At 39.7% G+C, this 16,834-nt stretch overlaps 1 protein-coding gene across 10 annotated transcripts in view; it reads left to right on the top strand.

Moving 5' to 3' along the window:
* IMMT (inner membrane mitochondrial protein) overlaps nt 1-14,594 on the top strand; it is a 39,669-nt gene extending 25,075 nt beyond the window's left edge. For 6 of the 10 annotated variants that reach the window (XM_028122359.2, XM_028122364.2, XM_028122361.2 and 3 more), the window contains 8 exons: nt 2,458-2,561; nt 3,928-4,063; nt 4,763-4,892; nt 6,779-6,793; nt 8,321-8,544; nt 11,145-11,276; nt 12,251-12,380; nt 13,653-14,594. In XM_028122359.2, coding sequence (XP_027978160.1) covers nt 2,458-2,561; nt 3,928-4,063; nt 4,763-4,892; nt 6,779-6,793; nt 8,321-8,544; nt 11,145-11,276; nt 12,251-12,380; nt 13,653-14,266 — 1,485 coding nt within the window. In that variant the 3' untranslated portion in view covers nt 14,267-14,594. Of the gene's footprint in view, nt 1-2,456; nt 2,586-3,927; nt 4,064-4,762; nt 4,893-6,778; nt 6,794-8,320; nt 8,545-11,144; nt 11,277-12,250; nt 12,381-13,652 lie in introns of those variants that run through there. The other 4 variants (XM_088026429.1, XM_088026431.1, XM_088026430.1 and 1 more) reach the window with 2 other exon arrangements.
* Nucleotides 14,595-16,834: the final 2,240 nt, after the last annotated feature.

Here is a 16,834-nt window from a genome sequence, read left to right on the forward strand (position 1 = left end):
TGGATGGACATGTAGTACTTAAGACTGATTTCTTCTAGTATGGGCTTTCTCCCACTAAGTGAAGACTATCTAGAGTAACTTTTTAAAAAATATTTATTTATTTGAGAGAGAGCAAGCGAGAACACAGGCAGGGGGAACGACAAGCAGACTCCCCGCTGAGCAGGGAGCCAGATGCGGGGCTTGATCCCAGGCCCCTGGGATCACGACCTGAGCCAAAGGCAGACGCTTAACCAACTGAGCCACCCATGTGCCCCTAGAGTAACTTTTTTTAAATAAACAAGGCAGGAAAAATCTTTGCATGTTGTTTTTAATGAGTTTATTACAGTGCTTTATCTCACAACAATACGGTACAAGAATGAGTTCCTATTTGCTTTCATATCTTAATAGTGCTTGAATACTATTTGCTTTTTTTGCTTTAAAATTGCCAACCATTTTTAATTTAATTTTTTAATTTTAAATTTTAATTTTTTTGCCAATCATTTTTTCAAATACACTTTTTACTTTAAGGTACTTTTAGATTGTCACACAGTTATAAGAAATAATACCATTTTCTCTTGATTTTGGCTCAGGTCATGATCTCAGGGTCATGAGATCCAGCATGGAGCCCCACATCTGGCTCTGAGCTGGGCATGGAGCTAGCCTGCTTAAGATTCTCCTTCTCCCTCTGCCCGTGCTCCCCGCCACCCCCCGCCCCACCTCTCACACACTCTCAAAAAAAAAAAAAATAGAGATCCCATGTACCTCCAAATACCAGCTATTTTATTATTTTTATTTGTTTGTTTGTTGGGTGTGGAACCCAGCATATTCATGACCCTGAGATCAAGACGTAAGCTGAGATCAAGAGTCGGATGCTTAACTGACTGAACCACCCAGGTGCCCCAAAACCAGCTATTTTAAATGCTTGTGTTGATTATTTAACTTATATTGAGCACATAAGAGAATAAAGTAATTACACTGATTTAAAACTGTAATACTGGGACTTAAATTTTTTTTAATAATTACATTCAGTTATTCAGTGTATAAAAATATATCTAGACACCAAGTCGTTTAAAGAGTAAAAATAAATACATAAACTGTGAATCTCAGGGATCAGGATCTTGTGCCATAAGTAAAGTTACTTTGCCACTATAACTGTGTGCTTTTTACAGAATTTAAACACACTTCACATTGTTTTAGTCCTATACACATACATCACAAAAAAGTTAGAGCTCTGATGTAAACAGCTAGAAATTACAACCTTTAAAAAAAAAACCAACTTAAAATTCTGGTTTATTCAGTGTCCAACAAAAAAATTTAAATTTCAGTCAGAGTTCAGTCAGGAAAGTGGAAACTACACGGAGAATACTTAATATTTTGGTTATACAGGTGTGGGAAGGCTGTAAGTTCTGGAGTATCAGGAATTTGGGTTCAAACCGAAATAGACCGGTATGTTTCAGAAGAGCACTGATTAGAAGCTTTAAATGTCAATGGTATTACTTTGGTGAAAGGCTACGTAAGAGGGTATTTCCTCTTCGCAATGAATGCACAGTATGTAATGCATGCGGATTAGATAGTATGAAATCTATTAAAATCAAGATTTTACAACTAAAGGACATCTTACGGTAGTGGTTAACTAGATTAGGGGATATTAGCTGGTGTTATAAAATTATCAGAAACATGAATGAACACGTTTTGAAATGTTAAAAATGGATTCCAACTTGTGTAAAAAAAAAAAAACTGGTGGTGCACAAAGGCTCTTACAATAGATACAGAATTACTTTCTCAAAACAGTGTTTGGAAACCATTGGTCGTGGCTTGATAGTAGGGGAACCTAGTGTCTATTCTACAGAACAGCTTATCCTTGGACCTCTAAAGATTTTCAAAGAGGACTTTTGTGTGTGTGTATATATATATATAATTAACATTTTATAAAATTCAGCTCAAGGAGGGGGTGGATTTGACAATAGTTGATTTTTACCAGTTACAGAGGGTCATTTTTTAGGATAATGTTTTGTAAGGACTGTACAAATGTATAAACTTTCTACTTATTCTTAAACTGATTTTGGTAGACCTGTAATTAAGAGAAGTTTAAATATTGGTGCTTCATTAGCACCAATATTTCAAGAATAGTCAACAAACAATTGATAGTTATTGTTCTTATTAACCTTTTCTGCTTCATAATATCCTTTTGTGAATCTAATAAAAATACCATCTCTCCTTAGAAAATGCTGATATGCGCTAGAACACAGTCTTTTATAGTTTTGATGGTTGGTATTGAGGGGGTTGTTGATGGGGTTCATGGACTTCTTTGGTTCTAACCATGAACCTTAGATGAAGAGACCCTACTCTGAAGAAATGTCGTATATAAGTTTTTACCTTTGAATTTAATGCCCTTGTTTCTAAATTTAGCCACGTTGGTGTATCCTATGACTGTATTGGTGGTTATTCATGTTTGTGTAAGTAAAACCTTTTGTTTAGATTGCAGGTGAGAAGAAGTCGGCTCAGTGGCGCACAGTGGAGGGTGCATTGAAGGAACGCAGAAAGGCAGTCGATGAGGCTGCTGATGCCCTTCTTAAAGCCAAGTAATTACTCATGGACTTTAACAAGTAATTAGGGCCTCCTGGTGGCTTTCTTTGGGCTGGGTTTTTCTTTGTACTGTCAGTATGGAAAGAGGAGGCAGAGAAACCCTTCGCCTTCACCTCTACTTGATCTCTATTGGTGTCAGGACCACAGAGGTTTAAAAAGGAGGGAGGGAATAAAATATAATTAGGCCAAAGTAAATTTGGCAGAAACCTATATAAAGGATCTTGTATAAAAAGCCGTTTTTCTTTTAGGTGCTGTATCTCGACAGATTTACTGAGGCTCTGCCATAATTTCAGGATTTTTCAGGGGTGGTTTGGGCAGTTTTATCAGAATTTTGAGAGTATGTTTGAGAGTATGTCTTTTTGTCTTAGCTATCAAAGTACCCAGTACCTCGTCTAGTTTTATGCCACCCTGACCTTGATTCCTGGAATTTGGCTAAAACTAGGATCAAGCAAGCCAAGTATCAAATCAGCCTCTGATGATGGAAACCTACATGTGACTAAAGGGTCTCTTCAACCTCTCATTTTGGAATCACTGTCATTCAAAATTTTGGTGTCTTTTTTTTTTTTTTTAAAAGATTTTGTTTATTTGACAGAGAGACACAGCGAGAGAAGGAACACAAGCAGGGAGAGTGGGAGGGGGAGTAGCAGGCTTCCTGCGGACCGGGGACATTCGTGTCATTTTTAATAAAATATATTCATAGAGAAAGAGAAGTCTTCTAATTCAAGCCAGCATATCTTTTAGGAGATTTAAGACATTATGCTCACATCACTAAACCTTGAGTCGGGGCTCTTGAGTTCTGTTTTGTGTGGTGGGTAGGCCACAGTTCATCCAATTTGTGAAACATTCTGAATCATGAGGGCTCCTCGAGACCGAGCTATATTTGCTCAGTGAGCTCCTTGACTTCCTCCCTTGCTTCCGCCTTCTTTAAGCTCTCTCTCAGCTGAAGGGGAATCAGCCTAATCCATACAAAAGATGCCATTTATTGAGTGCACTCAATGGGACAGGCACTGTGCCAGGTACTTTTCTTTAATTACTTCTAATCCCCATACAAGGGTGAGCACCAAAGGAGAGGCTGATCTGGGAGTTGGATCCAGGTTTTCCTAGTTCTGAAGCCTGTGTATTTCCCTCTACACCATGCTCCTTCTCTGGTTCACGCTAGTAAATCTAGCTTCTGACCAAGCTGTTCTCAGTTGTTAGTAAGGAAAGCTTCTCTGCCTGTATTGTGAAAAGACACTGAGTAATTTTTTTCAAATTGTATTTTGTTCATAGACTCTTAACAGTTGTATGCTGTATTTACATCAAGCTCTGCTAAAGTTGATGAGGAAGAATACTAAATCTTTGTTTTGCTTTATTGGTTTCCAGAGAAGAGCTAGAGAAGATGAAGAGTGTAATTGAAAATGCAAAGAAAGAAGAGGTTCCTGGGGCCAAATCTCATATAACTGCCGCAGAGGGGAAACTTCACAACATGATAGTTGATCTGGATAATGTGGTCCAAAAGGTGCGTTTCTTAGGTCTTTTACAGCATTAAAAAAATTTTGTTTTTAAAATATTTATTTGAGAAACAGTGAAAGTGAGAGAAATCACAAATGGAGAGGGAGAAGCAGACTCGCCGTAGAGCAGAGAGCCCGATGCAGGGCTTGATTCCAGGACCCCAAGTTCATGACCTGAGCTGAAGGTAGACGCTAAACCGACTGAGCCACTCAGGCGGCCCGCATTTTGAAATTTATAAATACAATCCTTTAATCAAAGGATTTGAAGAATTCAGGAAAATAATAAGATTCCTTTCTTTCTCCCTTTTCCCCTGCAAAGAATAGAAGTTGTTATTAATTTTAAAAACTTATCTTGGGCACAAAGTGGATAATCCATTATTGTCAATACTTTTTATAATAGGTAATATTTTTGGTCATGCCTCTTAAATGAAAATTTTAATTTTGTAGCAGATCTTCTGTCTGCACTAACGTAGTCTGTATGGGTAGTTTCCTGTGACCAGAGAAAGAGGGACATGGGCATAGTAAGATGGTAAAGGGCTTGTCTGAATTACAAGGCTTATATTCCTTTTTCTGAGCTTTAGCTTTCTCTCTATATATTATTTATGTATTCCCAGCCAACATATAAATACATGAATATAATTTCTTTTTTTTGGATGGTGATGGTAATTTCTGTTCACTTTAACCACATACCCCCTGTATTTGTTCAGGTCAAAGCAGCTCAGTCTGAGGCTAAGGTTGTATCTCAGTATCATGAGCTGGTGGTCCAAGCCCGGGATGACTTTAAACGGGAACTGGACAGTATTACCCCAGAAGTCTTGCCAGGGTGGAAGGGGATGAGTAAGTACTACTGAAGTGTTGGTACTTTACTGTTTTTGTGTTTTAACAGCTGTTCGGCTAAACTTGCTTTAACTCCATTCATCGAATCCAAACACCTCTGGTATGCATATCTCATTTGGTGACAGTACAGTGTTTTCCACATTTTATTTCCGTCATAGCCATGATAGGTGACAGTGCTCCCATGGTTTTAGCTATGGTGGACACAAGTTCCAGCCAGTGTTTGATTCCAGAACCAGTGGTTCTCTTCACGTCTCTGCTACTCAGGAATAAAAAACTTTAAAATTACATAATTTTAACCTTAAATCTATTAGAATATTTTATATATATACATGTAAAATTATTCAAAGCCGTTGGTACTTTAAAAATATTTGTAATGAATTAAGGCACGCCTCAGGACTGCTCTGTGACAACATTATGGTTGAAAACGGCCTTGGTGAGAAGGAAATCATCTGTATGACTGTCTACTTGCAAATATCTCAGAATGCAGGGAACTTTGTTAACTTTGTTTTATACAGTGTAACTGCAGAGAATAGTCACATTTTCCTGAAGTGCTCTGAGAGTACTAACAGTCACATAAATTACCAGTCTTAATAAATTCAAAATACTCTTGAAATGCTGCTGTCTGTTAGAAGCTGAACATCAGGTAGGAACTGAACTGGTGTTCTAGGCCCCTGGGCTTCGGTCAGAATGTATATACTACCTGATCCAACTGGTTAACTCCTAGGTATGTGCTTAAGAAGACACACAGCTGCTCAAGGAGACTCATGAAAATATTCATAGCAGCCCTGTATTTGTAAGAGCAGAAAAATCAGAAACCGCTAAATGTGCCTCCCATGTGGCAGTATAAATGAATGAACCAAAACTACATCTCTTAAACATAAATGTTAAGAGAAAAAGTTGCAGAAGAATACGTAGAGTAGGATACCACTTACATGAAGCTTAAAAATAAGCAAAACAAAACAATGTGTTGTTTTAGGCTGTGTGTGTGTGTGTGTGTGTGTGTGTGTATATATATAAAATCTAAAAAAAAATGAATTGTAAACACTATATTTAGAGGTAGTGGTTACCACTGTAGCAGGGAGGGAGGGGGAGCCTTTAGGGGGAGCCTAGGAGGATGTTGCCAGGATGGGAAAATGAAGTGCAGGTTGTAGATTGTCATTATTACCAGGGGACAGTTCCTTTACTGCTATAGACTAGTATATATAGTCCTATTTATGTGCCTTGTTGAGGCTGACATCTCATTTTCTTCATCTTGCCAATTTTTCCTGCAACACTGGGACAGATTCCTGTTTTTTTGGTCTAATACCAGATTAAGTAGTTGACTTTTAGAGCCATTTGGTGTGAAAAATACCTGTCTTTGAACTTTTTGAATTCAAGGGTCATGCCCATGATGTTAAGCTCATGCTGAGAGGCAGGAGACTGGCTGTGGTTCCCCTTTCCTGTCACTGTGTCCTCAAGGTGGTGCTGCTTGTGATAGAATATTGATTTCTTAAGTATTTGAAATGTTGGAGAGGCCTGGTACTGAGAACAGAGTCCAGACTGGGACTTAGTGAAATACGCTAAGTAAGTTCTAATGGGGGGCAGGGGTTTCTGTGTAAAAACTAAGTTGATTGCTTTATCAAAAATACAGATGAGCTCCTGGAAACCAAAGCTACTTTTAATATGAATGACTCTCTTATTTTGTAAAATGTTAGCATTTACCTTGATTTATATTGCCTATGTCCTTTTATGTTTTAGGAAATAAACTCTGTTGTTTTGCTTATGCTTGTTCTACTACTGGTAGTAGAAAAAGTTTCTTGTTCCCCATTTCTTTTTGGATATTCCTATTTAGATTAATAATTGAAATATGTATGTTCTTTTTTTCAAACTCTTCTTTTTCTTTGTAGGTATTTCTGACCTGGGTGAGTAATTTTGTGTGTTTTAAATTTAAAGACTTTTTTTTTTTTTAAAGATTTTATTTATTTATCTGAGAGAGAGAATGAGAGAGAGCACGAGAGGGAAGAGGGTCAGAGGGAGAAGCTGAGCAGGGAGCCCGATGCGGGACTCGATCCCGGGACTCCAGGATCATGACCTAAGCCGAAGGCAGTCGCTTAACCAACTGAGCCACCCAGGCACCCTAAAGGCTTTTGTTTTGTGTCTTAAAATACTGAAGTCTTTTTATTTGCCTATGATTCTTATACTAAAGCATCTAAATAATTTATAACAGAATTACATTGCATGTGATAAATCTGATTCGGATGTTTTGGGCATCTAGGTGCTCTCAGGAACAAATGTTTCAGTGACTGGAAACCTGTAGATAGAGATATGTATATATTTTAAGCTTTCATTTTGTAAAATTTCAAACATTGAAAAGTAGGAGGAAACTATAATCTCATTGATCCATAACCCAACGTCAGCAATTGTCAACACATGGCTAGTTTTTGTCACTTATTTCCCCAGTTTATATTGAATCAGATTCCAAATATCATATATCCTTTTCAGTTGTAAATAATTTCCATATGTTTTTTAAAAAAACATAAATCACTCTATCCTTATCACACCTAAAACAATAATTCCTTAATGTCATCATATGTCTATTTAGTGTTAAGTTATCCCCAATCATTTTGTAGAAAGAGGTTTTTAGTTGTTTTATTTCAGTCAGTATCCAGAGGAGCTACACGTCTTGAATTTGGTCAGTAAGTCTCTTAATCCCCACTTTGTTTTTTGCTTCTCAGTTCTTTAATTGTGGAATTGAGTCATTTATCATGTAGTATTTCCCACACTCTGGATTTTGCTGTTAAAGCTATAATTCTTAACCTATAGTAATGTGTCAGAATACTTTTGGAATGTGAGATTTGAAAACAAAACACATGCTTAAGCCTAAATCAGAATCTTCTGGCGTGTGTATTTTAAAAAGTTTGACAAGTGATTCTAATGGACAGCTCTGGTTGCACATCATTGTCCTGGGTAACACCATCTGTTTAAGAAAAGGTATACAAACTCTTACTAGAGAAAAGTCAGAGAATCTGAATTTGAGATTTAACAGAAAAGAATATTAGGATGCCTTTTATGATGAATCACAGTTATGCATGAATGAAAATATAGAAGTGTATATATGTAAACTGTCTTTAGAGGCAAAATTAGGGTGAATTATAAAATCTATTTATATTTAGTTGAGATTGGAAGTAGTAATTGGGGTTCCTGGAAAAGAACTGATTATATACTTGAAGACCTACCTAAATTACTTCACTTGGGATTGAACATGCCTTAGTTGGACACAGGCTGTGAATTTCTCATGGCAGTGGAGAATCTAAATCTGCCTCAGAGGGTTAGCTACCCTTTGCTTTCTTTACAGCTGTTAAAATTACTATCACTTGAAGCAAGTACCTTGTAGATGTATAATTTTCGCTGGTGAAATCATTAACATTTTAATGTAATATTCTGTTTAGCTGACAAGCTGTCTACTGATGATCTGAACTCCCTGATTGCTCATGCACATCGCCGCATTGACCAGCTAAACAGAGAGCTAGCAGAACAGAAAGCCACAGAGAAGCAGCACATTGCACTAGCCTTGGAAAAACAAAAGCTAGAAGAAAAGCGGGCATTTGACTCTGCAGTGGCAAAAGCATTAGAACATCACAGAAGTGAGATACAGGCGGAACAGGACAGAAAGGTAGAGGAAATGAGAAATTTAATGTCAATCAACTTGAATAGCTGCTTCTAGAGATAATACCAACAGTCATTGACTTTAAAATATTAGATGTAAATTGTGCCGACCCACCATTGAATGGAGCTTTGGCCCTTGTTCTAGTCAGAATTTCTAGGGAAGGATTGTTGTAGCAGAGTTTCTTTATGTTGAGCAGATGCAGAAGTGAAAGAAATAATAAGCCCTTGGTATCCAAGATTATCTACTTTATCTTTTCCTGGTAGAGCCTCTGTCCCCTAAAGCAGTGCTGAAAAAAAAATCTCTGTTAGATTCTGAGTGTCTTTTTCTCTGCCAGTGTTTTGGTTAAGAATGGATGAGATCACTCTTTTAGTCTTCTGTCAGGGCACGTCACGTATTAAATAGGTGTCTCCGGGATGATTTGGGCACCTGAGTACTTATCCTCCCTTAAGTGAGCACTGCCTCCTCTGTGAAGTTCTTTCTTCCCTAGGCTGTCAGGACACCACACTCTCCTGGCCTTTCTCCCACCTTGCTGGCCACTCATTTACCCCCTTCTTTGCTCAGCCTCCCAAATAGGAGCATGTACTGGCCTTGGTTCTGAAACCTTTTATCCATCTAAACTGTCTGAGTGCTCTTATTTAGACCTGTGACTTAGACGGTTAAATCCTGTCCATCACGGGGACATTTATGTTGCTGGCTCTGGCCTCTGCCTTGCCTTCAGGTTCCTCCTGTCCAGCTGCTGGCTTGGTGTTTCTAGCTGGCTTTTCAGTAGTAGTTTGAAACTCAGCTTGTCCAAAACAGATTTCTTGACTGTCCCCAACCTGTCTCCCAGCTGCTCAGCTTGTTTCTCTCTAAATCTTCCATCTACCCAGAGGCGCCTGGGTGGCTCAGTTGGTTAAGCGACTGCCTTCGGCTCAGGTCATGATCCTGGAGTCCCGGGATCGAGTCCCACATCAGGCTCCCTGCTCGGCAGGGAGTCTGCTTCTCCCTCTGACCCTCTTCCCTCTCGTGCTCTCTCTCTCATTCTCTCTCTCTCAAATAAATAAATAAAATCTTTAAAAAAAAAAAAGAAATCATGCTTAGTTGTTCCTCTGTCAACTTTCACATCCATCCACTAACACATCCAGTTCTGCATCCAAAGTAAATCCCAAGTTTGTCCATTTTCTCCAAGTCCAGATTATCATCATAACAGGTTCCCTGCTTTCTTTTTTTTTTATCCTTTTATTTTTAAGACTTATTTATTTATAAGGTGGGTATAGAGTGCAAGCTTGGGGAGGGGAAGAGGGAAAGAGAGCACAGAGCCCAAGGTGGGGCTTGACCCCAGGACCCTAAGATCATGACCTGAGCTGAAACCAAGAGTTGGCTGCGCAACCAGCTGTGCCCCCCAGGCGCCCCCAGGTTCCCTGTTTTCATAGCCATCTTTCTGTGTTTATTTACATGGCACTTGGTCCTCCTAAAACCATTCTGATCAGACACTAGGCTGCTGAACACCTTGCGCTGATGGCCCACTGCATTTAATATAAAATCCAAATTCTTAACCAATACCTAAAAGGCCTCTTGATCTCATTCCTGTTTGCTGTGAGCCAGACTTCCCTTAATTCCCTTATTGCCTGTATTTGCCAGGTGCCCTGGTTTTTTGTTTGGTTTCATACCTTCACTACTTATTCTGCTTTGGGGTGTTTGCTCTGCCTCGTACATTGTTAATGCTTCTTCTCTTTAAACCTTAGTTCTAAGCTTGGATGTCACCTCAGCAAGGCTTTTACTGTTCTTTCAGTGCAGAGTCTCTGTAACTTTCTCTCACAGTCTGAGATGTCCGATTTATTTATTTACTGTCTGATCCCTCCATTGAATTGTACATGATACACATCCAAGCATATAGTAGGCACTGCCGGGCACAGGATTGGCACTTCATAAATACCTATGCATTGACTGAATGGGTTTATTCATTACTTCTGTTATTGCTGAGAAAAAGTAAGTTATGATATCCAGGTACTTAGTATTAAATAATTTGTAATGTGACCCATGGCTAATTGTTAGGCAAGATGTGATAGGCTTTTCGTATTTTTGGTTAGATCTGGGCTCTGTTGTGAATCTAAATTCACAGTTTCAGAGCAGTTTTCTTTCTTTAGAAAAAATTGTATAAAGTAACTGCCAGATATTTATTTTATATTTAATAATTCTTTACAGTAGGCATTATTATTCATAGATCACACAGATGGTTGTGGTGAAGCTGTGTTTGATCCCAGGTTGTAGTTCTTTTTTGCCATGAGTTGGGATTTGTTAATTGTCACAGGAGTGTGTGATTCAGGAAACGATAGTGTTCACCTTACATAAGATACAGCCTGGTGATATGGAGAAACCGAATTGGGGGCCAGAGAGACACCATTTGAAATCTGATTTTTGCCACAGCTGTGTGACCTTGTTTTTGAGTCACCTTCCAACGTTCAGCTTTCTGATGGATGTAAGAAAAGTTAGGAACGTGTCTACATGCGTGGCACTTCAGAGCGGCTCAGGACACGGAAGCTGCTATCATCCTTGCTGCTAGTCTTTCTCTTTTTCTAAAAGCAAATGTGGAGAATTGAGAACTAATCATTCCTGTGGTTTCACAGGTAGAGGAAGTCAGAGATGCCATGGAGAATGAAATGAGAACCCAGCTTCGCCGACAGGCTGCTGCCCACACTGATCACTTACGCGATGTCCTTAGGGTACAAGAGCAGGAACTGAAATACGAATTTGAACAGGTGAGGACCTGTGCGAGAGTATCAGAGGCCCTTCGGCCTCCCTTTCCCCTTTAAACGAACAGTCTCTCCTTTCCTTTTCATGTGCTCTGTATGTCATTCCCTCCGAGGGTATGGAAGCGTGGGCACCTAGCCTCGGTGCAGCGGGGCCTTTGTATATTTGTAACACTGCTGCCTTTTACAGAAAGATGTACCTATGTTGTTATTGATCATGTGTGTTTTGTATCTGTGTCCTAATTACTTGGAGCCTTCAAAGCTTTAGGGAGGGTTAGTACAGGGGGTTTCAGAAATGCAGATGATACTTGACCTGTGTAACTCCTGCTTTATCTCCACAAACTCCTATGGATTATGTGGTCCTGCTCAGATTTTTGTATCTGAGGAAACTTCCGAGAGAGATTAAGTTCGGAAATCACAGCAAGTTAGGGTAGCTTTAATCATAATTCGTTTCTATTCAGCAATCCATTTATATTAACTTATTTTGTCTCACAAGAAGAGAATGAGGTTATCCACGTAAGGAGATCTTCCAGAAAATTGAATTTTATGCCAATATGAAAAGGTATTTTACTTTAAATTTATTTGATGGGTATTTTTCTGAGGAAAACATGAATATATAAGCTCTTGAATCAGGGATATTGAATACAGTTTAATCTATTGTGTTGGGGTGGCAGTACAGTTATTTTCTAAAGTCAGCATTTTCTCCTTTTGTAATAGCTTGCTTTCTTCTCCTCCTGGTCTGCTTTCTCTAATACTAGGTTCTGTCAGTAAATTTGTAGAAAATCACATACATCAGCTATGAGTTTTAGGAAATTTATGAGACCTTACACATAATGGAGGAGTTTCATGACAAATGTTTGGAGATTTTAAAGGCCCTCTTTGCTTGTGAGATGGCAGTTGCTGGAAGACTGTAGTGTCCCAATAAATGCCATGCATTGAAGTAGCACCACTCTTTTCTGGACACTGTTTATGTTTTATTTCAGGACCTGTCTGAGAAACTGGCTGAACAAGAGTTACAGTTCCGTCGGCTCAGTCAAGAGCAAGTTGACAACTTTACTCTGGATATAAACACTGCCTATGCCAGACTGAGAGGAATCGAACAGGCTGTTCAGAGTGAGCGCATGGGCCTCTTATAATTTTATTCAGTCCAACTTTTTTAGGATAATTTTTTGGTAGGACAATGGGATACATGCATCAGCATTAGGGCATAAAGATGCTGAAGTCATGCTATTAAATTTTATTTCTGAGAAAATTAGCCCAGATTTGATACGTTTGGAACATAGAGCGTTTGTGAGAGGAAATTAAAAAGAATGTAAAATTAAATACTTGAAGTTTTACTCGGTGTGTGTAAAATTAAATACTTGAAGTTTTACTCGGTGTGTGATAGACTGGAGATCACCATTAACAAGGCAGGTAACCCAATACACTTTGGTTATGTCTCATGTGTCCTGAGAGAAGCAAAAGGCCAGTATGTCCCCATGCTCGCCCTCTGGCTTTTGCCGACCTGTCTCCAGTCCTGGTTTGGAAGTGGTGGTTTGTTGGTTCCGCCCACCAGATGCACAGAGGTTATTCTGAGGCTTCTGTGTGCCACACTGAAGGGGAAATATCCTGACAGTAAGGATGTTGATAAAATGAGGTTTTTTTGGGGGGGTGTTCCAGAGCCTCTTTGTCAGATAAGTATAAAAATAAACTACTCATGAAATTCCAAGATCCAGTATTCCGTTAAGTTTACTTGAAGTGTGCCATTCCTTTGCAGGAAGTTTCTAATGGCATTAACAGAAGTCTTAAATGCCTAATTTAAGTATGTTTCTTTCTCAAATATTCTAAAATAAATACCTCTGAATTAGATACCATGTGTTGTCCTAGATGTGACAGAAAGAGGGTAAAAGAGACTCAGTTGTGCTTGTGCACATATATCTTTCCAGTTTTCTTCATGGTTTTACTAAAAACAAGTCCTCATCGGGGCACCTGGGTGGCTCAGTCAGTGGAGTGTCCGGCTCTTGATTTTAGCTCAGGTCATGATCTCACAGTCATGAGATCGAGCCCTGCATTGGGCTCCGCACTGGGCGTGGAGCCTGCCCAGGATTCCCTCCCTCTGCCCCTGCCCCTCCCCTGCTCTCTCTCTTTAAAAAAAAAAAGGGGGGTGGGTTGCTCATCCTTAGGTTTGCCATAGTTGCCTCATGAAGAGGCCTGCTTCCTCAGAAAGAACACCCCAGAAATGGTGGTGGATGAGGTTGGAAGAGGCTCTCTCTGGCCCCGTCGTTCACACGTGTGGCTTTAGCCTGTTGAGGGTGCAGGGTGCATCAGATCTCTGGAGGTATGGAGAAGGACATGTAGTCAGCTGGAGAGAAAAATGTTTTTCTTTGCCTTTCTTTTTCCTGCTAGGTCATGCAGTGGCTGAAGAGGAGGCGCGAAAAGCCCACCAGCTCTGGCTGTCGGTGGAGGCGCTCAAGTACAGCATGAAGACTGCATCTGCAGAGCTGCCCACTGTTCCACTGGGTAGTGCAGTCGAGGCCATCCGAGTCAGCTGTGCCGATAGTGAATTTGCCCAGGCTCTAACTGCAGCTATCCCTCCAGAGTCCCTGACCCGTGGGGTGTACAGTGAAGAGACCCTTAGAGCTCGTTTCTATGCTGTTCAAAAACTGGCCCGAAGGGTAGCAATGATTGATGAAACCAGAAATAGCTTATACCAATACTTCCTCTCCTACCTGCAGTCCTTGCTCTTATTCCCGCCTCAGCAACTGAAGCCACCCGCGGAGCTCAGCCCTGAGGATATAAACACTTTTAAATTACTGTCCTATGCTTCCTATTGCATTGAGCATGGTGATCTGGAGCTGGCAGCAAAGTTTGTCAATCAGCTGAAAGGGGAGTCCAGACGAGTGGCACAGGACTGGCTGAAGGAAGCCCGAATGACCCTAGAAACTAAACAGATAGTGGAGATCCTGACAGCGTACGCCAGCGCCGTAGGAATAGGAACCACTCAAGTGCAGCAAGAGTAAGGTCTAGGAAGAGTTTTGTAAAGTCATATTTTATGTGAAAGGGAATCAGCAGTGATACATGAAGGGTTTGCAACAGGGTTGCAGAATTGTCTAGAAAGGAGCAGGTTACAAGTACTGTTCTAAATGTTAACACCTGTTGCATTTATATTTCCACTTGCTATCATGTCAGTGAACTCCAGGAGTATTTTCTTTGCAACTTGTGTAACATTTTCTGTTTTTCAGGTTTTACTGATCAGGCTTGTGAGCCAGTCAAAATAATGTTTGTGATCCCTGTGACTATTGATTTTTCCTTGGAGCAAACTGAATAAAACAAAAAGATGAAAACTGAGTAGCTTATCCCTTTTCAGAAAGTACCATTTCTAGTTTTGTTGTATGCGTAGACAATTTCCTTGAGAAGTGGCAGCAGCAGAGGTAGGAAATCCTGGGTACTGAGTTTCCAGGTCATGAATTGGGTTCCAGAAGTGCAAGGTCTGTTTTTGGCTTTGAAGGTTCTGGTGAACTGATTACTACTGGTCAAACTCAAGAGTGATGTACAAGGCACAATTGCCAAAATATTTATAATGGGAGATACAGCATTTCTAGTGATTAAAGGGCACTAGAAATAATAGTATCTGAAACTTTTAAAATTGCCACCGGAGGAAAAATTTATATTTTATATTGGGACCCAATATATACACACACCTGTGTGCATACTTGAAACAGTTTTTTCAAACCACTGCTAGCCCCTTTCTACTTGTGATGTACTGTTTTCTGGTCTGTTTCATTTAAAAAAAAAGTTTTCTTTACCCACAAATTAATTAAACAGCCCTCAAAACAGGTCACAGCTCTCAGTTCTGAAACACTGGTAATTGACCTTGCTCCTTTCTGGTACTTGGACTGAATCTCTTCATTGAAGTGGGGGTAGTGAGCCTGGAAACTTAATGGCATTGAATAATTTTGTGGTATATTTAAACTGGATTGCCATAAAACCCAGAGAACTTTTTTAGTTCGCGTCTCTGAAGGTTAGGACAATTGCGATATTGGGTAAACATTAACAAATTCCTTCGATTTTTTTCTTATTCCATGAAAATACCATCAAATTTGTTTTCATAATTTTTAATTTTTTGTTGGGGTGTATGGGTTCACAAAGAGCCTGAGGCACTTTTATTTGAGCAAAGTATCTGCAAATCCTGGAGGAGAGAGGAATTCTATTTTATATTTCTGCGGGTGTGTGCCAGACCCTAAATTTGGATTGTTACATTAAGTTTGCATGGCACTTGCCCTTTGATTTGGGGATCTTTTGGTCCTGTTTTGGCCTTGGTTGATATTGCTAATATTCCTTAATGTTCCTCCTGAGTAGATTCTTAAATCAACAAATATATGTAAGTGTCTCTGATGGAACACATGCTTTGTGTAATGTCCTTAATTTCTGCAGTTAGAAGTGTGCTATTTTTACCACAAGAAAATGAGACTATTCTAAATTCAGCCTTCCCCTTTGGAATGGTATGGAATTGCAAAATACATTAACTCGCAAAGCTACTTACCTGTTTGTCATGGTAAAGGTGCTTGTAATTTGTTTTACTTATGCAGCATGGGAAATACTACCAATTATAAGGAAATCTAAATTTCTCTAGGAGCTGGAAAATAAGTCTCATCAGATGTGATTATCTGAGCTCATAAGAGGCAAGCAATACTGAATGGTTTGTTTTACCTCAGTAAATCAAAATAATGAAGACCACTAGCCTTCAAGTTTTAGTAGTTCCATTAACAAACCTCCTTACCCCTGTTGCCTATTAGAAAATGGGATGATGTTGGAAGGGGACGCTTGGCCAGGCCTTGATTCTCTCTCCTCAGGCCTAGTAAGACTCCCATCTTCCTGAGATGTCACTCAGCAACCCTTCAAGTGAAAAGGGCCTTTACTTGAGTTGTCAGTTGTCCTTGAAGGCAAGGTGGAACCCAAAGGGGCAAGTTTGGGGGAAGATGGCTGTAACCTTGGACACTTAGAGCCAGGCAGCTTCACTTTACTTCAACTGTAGGTGGTAAGTTACATCTCTGCCACTTCTGACTTGATCGTGTGAAGCAAATCATTATTTGTCTTTCATTGTCTCAATCTATTTGAGCCTTAAATTGGGTTACCTTACTGCCTCCCTCTTGAGTGCTGTAGGCAGTGTTCCTCAACATTTTAAACTCATGCCTCTAGATATAACATTAAAACTCTGATCTTTGCTTTAATGTTTCAGAAATCAATAATTAAAATGCAGTTTTAGACAGTCTTTTTAAAGGCACAAAGTCTTTCTATTCCTTAGTATTAACTTAAATCCTCTGCTCTTTCTTAACAGGTTCTGGATAAAAGCAGTCTCCAAGTCCCAAATGAGTTGTCCCACCAGTTTTAAAGTAACTTGCTTGAACTCAGTGCAGAAGAACAGATAATTTAACAAAAATGGGAAATAAAAAGGATTCAATATCAGGCAGATCACTCTTCATCAGGTCCGGTGGTAACCATTACCCCAAACCAAAGCTGAACAACTCCCCCTCCCCCCCCCCACTGCCCGCGCCTGTTTCCTTCCCCCTGAAGCATTCAGGGACCCT

The sequence above is a fragment of the Eumetopias jubatus genome, unplaced genomic scaffold (genome assembly GCF_037043125.1).
Source record: "Eumetopias jubatus isolate StellerSeaLion01/CBP00866 unplaced genomic scaffold, mEumJub1_p1.0 scaffold_9, whole genome shotgun sequence".
NCBI classification, from domain to species: Eukaryota; Metazoa; Chordata; class Mammalia; order Carnivora; family Otariidae; genus Eumetopias; species Eumetopias jubatus.